The sequence below is a fragment of the Meleagris gallopavo genome, chromosome 2, assembly GCF_905368555.1.
Source record: "Meleagris gallopavo chromosome 2, MGAL_WU_HG_1.1, whole genome shotgun sequence".
NCBI classification, from domain to species: domain Eukaryota; kingdom Metazoa; phylum Chordata; class Aves; order Galliformes; family Phasianidae; genus Meleagris; species Meleagris gallopavo.
This window is the reverse complement of record NC_139405.1, coordinates 61,984,604-61,992,447: the sequence shown is the minus strand read 5'-3', so window position 1 is coordinate 61,992,447 and position 7,844 is coordinate 61,984,604. Positions and strand designations below refer to the sequence as shown.

The following is a 7,844-nucleotide window of genomic DNA, read 5'->3' as shown; positions in this document are numbered from 1 at the left end:
TCACACTTTCTTCAAGTTAAGCTGCAAAAAACCCAATCAACATGAATTCTGGACATGATAAATTGCCTTTGATTTGATTGAAAAATTTGAAAATTGATTTTGGCTCCTGTCTTTGCTATTTATTTAAACAAGGAAAAGACTTGTTAGTAACGTTAACGGCTAGCTACAGAGTGGAACAGTCAACTATAAATATTCAGAAATTGTAAACCAGATACCGCATCTTATTTTTTCTCTTAAATACATTAACTTGTCAAAGCTTAGGTGTAGTTTCTCCTACCCTTGGCTAAAATAGCAGACTAGATGGCTCTCAGCGTTTCTTCTGGTTCAAAGCTTTTAAAAAACATTTTATTTATCTTCATCTTTTAGCCTTCTTTTTTCACATTTCTGAGTTTTTCCGTTGGCATAGTTATCTGTAGGTATTGCTCAGAATGAAAGCAGAGACTGCTTACATCAGTACAGCACGTGGGATTTGATAAAGGAGTGGCAATAACACTGTACCACTGTGATCCACAGTGCAGAGGAACCATGCACAACCGTTTTGAGCAGTGCAATGCTGATCCACATCCACCAGCTCTGCTGAAGCACATCGCTCAGTACTTACACCAATGTGTAAGATGCCTACTACCCTAATCCCTCCCAGCACTGAACACTCTCCCCATTGAATTTTGGAGCTCTTAGTGGGGCGTTGCCCTCCTAACAGCTGAGGTTAATTTGTGCTCTGAAAGTCTCTCTTAAAATGCACTCTAGTGCATGGACACCATTCACACCTCCACACACAAAACCAGGCATTCTTACACCTCCACTAGAGATGAATAGAGTAAAGCTGCCATCCTTTTAGTATACAGTGGATGTGAAGCCGCTTGCTCTCCTGGTCTAGATCTTTACCTCCAGATCACCGAGCCAGGCTAGAATCAGAAGCACATGTGCAGCTGCTTCGAGAGCTGACTCATCTCTCTCATGATGAAGATGTTGCTTCCATCCCGTATGGTTTTGTTTTGACAGACGAGCAACAGTTTGTGGAAGTTGGTGCCTTGAGACTGAAGGATAGTGAATGGAGATGGGAAAAGGCAAATGGCACTTCTGGAAATCAGTGGTACACTTACCTAATGTCTGGCAGTGAAAATGAGCAACACATGAATGCCACTGAACGTTGAAGACAATCGTATCTGGGAATTTGCAGCTTCCACCACTCCTGACAACCTGCTTTCAATTGCTGTTAAGTGTGGAGTTATTATGCTGATAGCAGCAGCAGGCTGATGTGGGACCTGGTTGCTGATAGTCGGAACGTGACAAACTCCTTCTGAGCAGTCACAGTCACTTAGATTTGCTGTAGGAGCTTTCCTGTTGGGGACTTGTTCAAACACGGCTTCCCTTTTCACACAATCCTGTTGTAGCTCTCTCATGACTACTGAGTTGGAATTAAGAAATGTTGCTGGTTGAAATTTGACTACCCCAAAATTTATCTTTTCCTAAGCTGCACTGTGGAAATATATACTTTTTTGTACAATATTTACACGATAATGCAATACATATATGCTATGCACCTATTATTGTATTTATTTTGTGAATAATTGCTTGCAGTGGTAAACATACACACTTTTTCAGAAGAATCAAACGTGCTTGATATATTTTCATAGTCTTTTTTAAAATAGCCATGATCTTTACTCGGTAAAGGACATTGTTAGTCCTTGGAACTAGTAACATTCTTCTGCCTAGCAGGAAGGAAAGCATTGATAAGCCAGGGAATATCAGATATCAGAGGGAGATGACATAAATAGCATTCATTATTAATGAAGCTATTGCCTCATTCACGTAAAATACTGAACACTTAATACCCTGTTTACCTCATCTTCCCATCAATGAGCACATTCCCTCTGTGGTGTTACATGTCTTCACTTGGGAGATCTGTTCAAGTTGAATCCATTAATTAGAAGTTTCAGTTCTGCTTAGGTTGACTTTGCTTTGCCTTTGGCTTTAGTTCACTGTATAATTCTGGTGCACATCACATTATGATAAGTAACACAGTAATGCACATATCTGATGACAACCATGACACTCAAATAACTGTCCTGAGATTAACATGAGCAACGAGCAAACTCAGCCATGTAAGGGTATTTTTTCTTTTTTCTGCTTATAGTTATTTAGAAGATACTAAAAGTAGCACATAAACAGGAATAAAACTAGCTGGCAGTGTAAGAATGTGTTAGTAGAGCAACTGATACCCATGGCACATACAATCTTTTTTTGTTTGTCTTCTGCCACATTTTTTTGTGTTGTTATCTAATATTTTCATGATGTTGGGAAAGAATTCAAGGCTATTTTTAAAGGTGTTTACATGGCAAGTGATTCCTAATACAGGTTGTTTTGTGAGCTTAAGAACTGAGTATCAGCCCCAGAATTGCTTTAAATAACAAGGGTAATAATTCCCATGGGAGTACCAAGAAGGACTCCACTGACGTTGCTGGACCAGGCAGTGACAGCAGTCCTGAACTGCAGAAAAAAGCAGCAGTGAGGGCTTGGAAGGAAGGGAGTGAGATGAGGAGGAAGCTACGAGTGGCAAGTGTCCAAGGGGAGGGGGAATGGAAGCAGCAGCAATCACAGTCTGTGTCTGGTACAGCATTACCAACCATCTCCAGCAAAGCAGTCATGAACCACAGCTACTTCTAAGTGCTGTAAGATCCTGAATGTTAAATACCACATACCATGCTGCCTGCATTTCAGGTAATACTGAAGGATTTAAACTGATCATTAAATGTAATTTAATAGCGTAACAGTTTAAGTTAGAGAAGTCAAAATCATTGTAAGAAAAGCGGATTGAAAAACAGATATTTTCTCTTGTATTGCCTTCACATAAACATCTGTGGACTGCACTGTTTGCCTTAGGCAACACCTTTTCAGTGATGCCTACAATAGCTGTAGTATACAAACAGTAGAATGCTGTATGAATAACATGCTGAGACTCCTCTGCAAGTGAAGCGATCAATACTTGAAAATAGAGTGAAGATGAACTTATAAGCATCATTAAAAAGATTTTAAAAATAAAGGTATGGAAAAGCCAGGTAAAGACCACAGCAGAGGTCTAAGTGATAGGGGATAAGTGATAAGGGAGACAAGGCGGACCTTTCTGAAAGCTGACTATAATGTCCCTGCACCTCCTCTTTGCTTCTAAAAGGAAAGCACAGATGTCAAAGTGGTATTAAAAAACAGTGACTTCAGAGCCACTGGACTTTGCACTACTCGCTCTTGATTCATTTTGGTTTGCTTTTCCAATTTCTCATGTCACACTAACGGAGAAGCAAATTTCTCAGATCTCAGAAACTCGGTTCAATAAATGAACAGTTCCATTTTATAAAGCAATACACTAATTACTTCAAGCGACAATTCACTCTTTACTGATTTAATACTGTCCCTCAGAAATGACTAACCATTAAAATACTGTAAAGAACAATAGGATTCAGTATGCCTAAATTTTCCAGGATTTTTTGATTTAGATACCTAAAACACAGCTAAATGGTAGACAGTGGCCCAGTCATGCTCTTTTCAGGGCTGCCTAACTTTGTCAACAATTAAAATGTCTTAACTGATCTAGAATTCTCTCAAGCATTATTAGATTTGTTCTGATATGCTCAAAGATATCAACTACCAAAGAGTGGTGCTGAAATGCAAAAATGGTCTTAGGTTCTCACATATCCTCAGCAAGAATGGGAGTGAACTAGTATTACCTTCTTGCTTTCTCTACCTCTTGAATACAAGTTTCGTTAGTAAGGAAGGTAGCCGTCTGCATTACAAAGCATCTCAGTTTTCCCAAAAATACAGTTACCCTAATTCACTATGTAGTTATCCTGGCCCTCAGGCGGATTTTACAGTGCAACAGATTTGATATTAGCAGCCTATAAAGTTAAGAACCTTCTCAAACACAACATGAGCATGGAGAACATGAAGAAAAAGCCAACCCTGACTGTAAGTGCAATTTTGTGCCATTTTGACTCTACTGATTTCAACAGGGATCTCATTTCCAGTGCACAGAGAGACGAAAGTCAACCAACCTCCCACAGAACTCCCATACAGTTCTTTGGAGCAACTCTTAACGGAATTTTAAGTATTATGTATAAATTATTCTAGATGAGGAAAGCATCATTAATGTTAATAGCATTAGCATTAGAATTCTGATTTCTGATTTAAGATTTCTGATCCTGGATACTTGATCAAGTTTCAGAGTAGACACAGTATCCTGTAGGAAACATTTTGTTTTCAAGGGCAATACAGTCATAATCACAGAGCACCCTCACCCCGTCTCTTTGGGAAGGAGCAGCACTGGGTGGCTCTGTGCTCCAGGAGAGAGCTAGAGAAAGTCCACTTCTTTCATTTCCAGCAGAGTACTACTATACAATCAGTATGGACAACAATGTCTCTGTCATTTTCTCAAACTCCTAGCAGTAAGTCACCCACTGCAATTACTATTTTCATGATTTCACTGCATCACACTAAAATTCTTGGGTCTTACCACTCCCCCTCATTTCCTGAAATTTTACACTATTTTAATTCACCCAGTTTCAAGGGAGCTACTGCTGATTTTAAGCAAATCAAGAAAAATAAGACCTTGTTTGTGCTAGCAAGCCTCTCAAAGGATTTACTGTGCCATAAGCAACCTTTCATTCTCCGTTTACCTTGTAGGTAATAACAAAAATATTCTGTGGAGAATTCAAACACAGAAGAAACATACCTGACAAGTCACTGAAGGAAATTCAAGGCTTGTCTATTACATAAACATGTAATACACTAGTAGATTAATTTCCCATCAGACAAATGAATGACATAGGTTGCAGCATGCCACAGAAGATAAACTGCGTATCAGATGTAGTAAAACACTAATCATAATTTAAATAGTTAATTAAACATTTTCTGAGGCACAATTAAGTTGTGCTAGGTTAACTATTCACTATGAAGTCTGAAGTGTAGTTTATATGCCAGGGCTTAACACCTGCATTAAAGTTACTTTGATTACTGAGAAGTTCCAGTTACCTGAAATTTGTTCTCTCTGCCATGAAGAACTGTCCGCTTACTACAGAATTGGGTTTTGATAAAATGACCCAGAATACAGATACAAACATCTGAATCAGTGTATTTAAAACTGAAATAAAATAATAATTAAAAAAAAAATCAGAAATAAAAAGCCCTACATACATGTCTTCAACATCAGCAGTGTGATAAGGAACACAGTAGCCAGACATGTAGCAAAGTTGTCATGATATTGATAATATGGGGATATTCAGCACAGCACGATGATAAATCACAATATAGCTAGCTATGCTGAAAACAAACATACATAGGGAAAAAAACAAAACATAATGACATAGCTTTAGCATCATCATTTTTCCAAAGCAGCGTGGTGACTCAAAAAGACAATCTGTATCACACAGTTCCAACTGCTACATGAGGAAAAGGACAACAGTCAATTAAACCCGCTCTTCCGCTAATGCTGCTGTACTCTGGATATATGAAATGTATGAGTCTGTGGGTTAAATCAGATCATTCAGAACAGTCAATCCACATTAGCATTCTTGGGAAGAGTTTAGAAAATGAAAAGCCACATAAGGCCTGCAGTATACACAATCTTTGGCTGATGTAAAGCATACAGCCCTTAAAGTATCTTCATTGGTATCAACAGGCATCCAATATTATTTTTAAATGCTTTAGTAACCTATAGATACTGTTGATACAATTAACAGAAAGATGTAGATTCAGAAAAGCTATGTGTTAAGTATTAATTGGAGAATATACACGTTACAAACTTGGATTTTTCCTAACCTCTTAATCCCATTCGTAAAATGCACTCTTAATCCCAGTCAAAATCTAATGTAGCATCATCCAGCTCTGCTATTGAGAAGAGAGATTTTCGGGTGACCACACTGTCTTTACTTGCATTTCGCAATGCAAAACTCTTCCTTTTGTTAGGATTGCTCACATGCACCTTCAGCAATGGGCTGTGGCTTTCCTTGTTGTTAGTGTCAGTCTTGATAGTTGGTGGAGTTTCTGATTTTGAGTCAGGACGTGACACAAAGCAGAACCTGGAGAGGTTTTCTAATGTGCTGGAGCACACTCTCACTGTGCTTGGACCACCAAGCTTCTCCTCTCCATCCCTTCTTTTTTCAGTGAGTGGAGGTGACACATCAAGCGTGACATCAGAACGCATCAGTGCATTCCCTCCCATCTCTTTCCCTAAGGCCTGACTCAGGTGCTCTTCATTCCCTTTATTACCAACGGATTGCTTTTCCAAACTCTTTTTTCCTAAGTGAGTCAGTCTCATCTTGCGTTTCTCAGGTGGGCAGCAATCTTTTTGCAGCTGCTCTCCCTGGAGCTGCTCTCCTGGTTTAATAGTATTTTCACTTGGAAAAAGGGAAAATTCTGCATTTTTCTTTTCAGAAGAATGATCATGATTTGTCCTCGGTCTGAAAGAAAATTTAGCTAGTTTAGCTGCTGGAGGACTTTCACTGCCAGTAATTTCTGGCTCACGAGAACATACTGTCTTTGCTTCCTTCTCTGCTTGACCTTTACTTCGTTTTCTCATGGAAATTACTGCATGTTTTGCTGCTGCAGATGCACTACTATTTTCATCTTCTACTACTGAGTCTGTATCACTTGAAAGATCCAGCAGGCCAGACACAGGTAATACTGAGGGAAGGGCCTTTGCTTCCGAGTTCTGTGTACTCGTAAAGAATCCATGTGATTTCTCTGTGTGCAGCCTCTGCAGGCTTTTAGAAACCCGTTGTGTAATAACTGAATCCTGCATATTGGCACTTGTTGATGTTGGGTCTTGAATGTTTGCTTCTGAAGAAAAACATCTGTGTTCCTCAGTCCTTTTGCTGCTTATCTCAGAAACTTTGTCTTGCTCTGAAGAAGCACACAGAGTAACAGTTGTTCGTGAGCCTCTCATTTCATTTTCTTTCCTTGAGATAGAAGAATTTCTTTCTTCTGAAGAGGAGGACTTAGATTTTAAAGCCACATTATCTGGAGATGTTTTGGGCACTGGAGATGTCTTCCAAAAAGTTTCTTCAGCATCAGTGTTTCTGTCTTCCAGGCTGTCAAACCATCCCAGGCTGCCATCATCACCTCTCTTGTTAAGTTCAATCAAGCGTTTTGTATGTATGTTGTTACCAAGTGTTGGGTTGCATAAGGTTTCTGGGTGTTTATCTCCTTCACGATTGTTTTCGGGCAAAGAAGGCTGTGGATAGGAGTCAATCTTTTGTTGATCTGAAGGTTCTGACGGAGACTTTTGCTTTGACTCAAATGTATTTTTGTTCAAGCATCCTGTAGTAGTACTGAAACTTGTCTCTTCAGGCTGTAACTGGCAAGAATTTCCTTTTTGTAATCTGTAGAATGAAAAAAAAAATGAAGCAGTACTCAGTTATTTTTCCAGTTTTCTTCCTTTATTGTCCTAACGATGTTTGGTATGTATGAATGGTGGAAAAAGCTACAAGTAATGCTCAAGTATCTGAATAACTCAGTTTCATGTATAGCTCTCCAGAAGCTGGTGTTGCAGTCTGAGCTCATTTTGATCTCTCAACACCTTCTGCATTAAGTGGCAGAATTTAGAGTTCTTCTAATATATGAGAAAAAACGCTATATTTGAGAGAAAATACTATATTGACATATATTTCTAGAAATCATTCTTTCAGTTATTTACTAATAGACCTATTCTGATAGAATACACTTAAGATTTTGATGAACAGTTACAGAAATGAGCTGATTCACCAAGATGTGCTGAAAGATATATGCCTGTTTTATCAAAATATGGTTTAGGGGAAATACATTGGACCAGTCTTCTAATATAGAATGGAGTGTTT

General features: G+C 38.8%; 1 protein-coding gene across 2 annotated transcripts in view; it reads right to left on the bottom strand.

The window, feature by feature from the left end:
• Positions 1–5,102: 5,102 nt before the first annotated feature.
• MCM9 (minichromosome maintenance 9 homologous recombination repair factor) overlaps positions 5,103–7,844 on the bottom strand; it is a 46,817-nt gene continuing 44,075 nt past the window's right edge. For both annotated transcript variants that reach the window (XM_085217403.1, XM_085217404.1), the window contains one exon: positions 5,103–7,370. In XM_085217403.1, the coding sequence (XP_085073529.1) occupies positions 5,837–7,370 (1,534 nt within the window). In that variant the 3' untranslated portion in view covers positions 5,103–5,836. The remainder of the gene's footprint in view (positions 7,371–7,844) is intronic.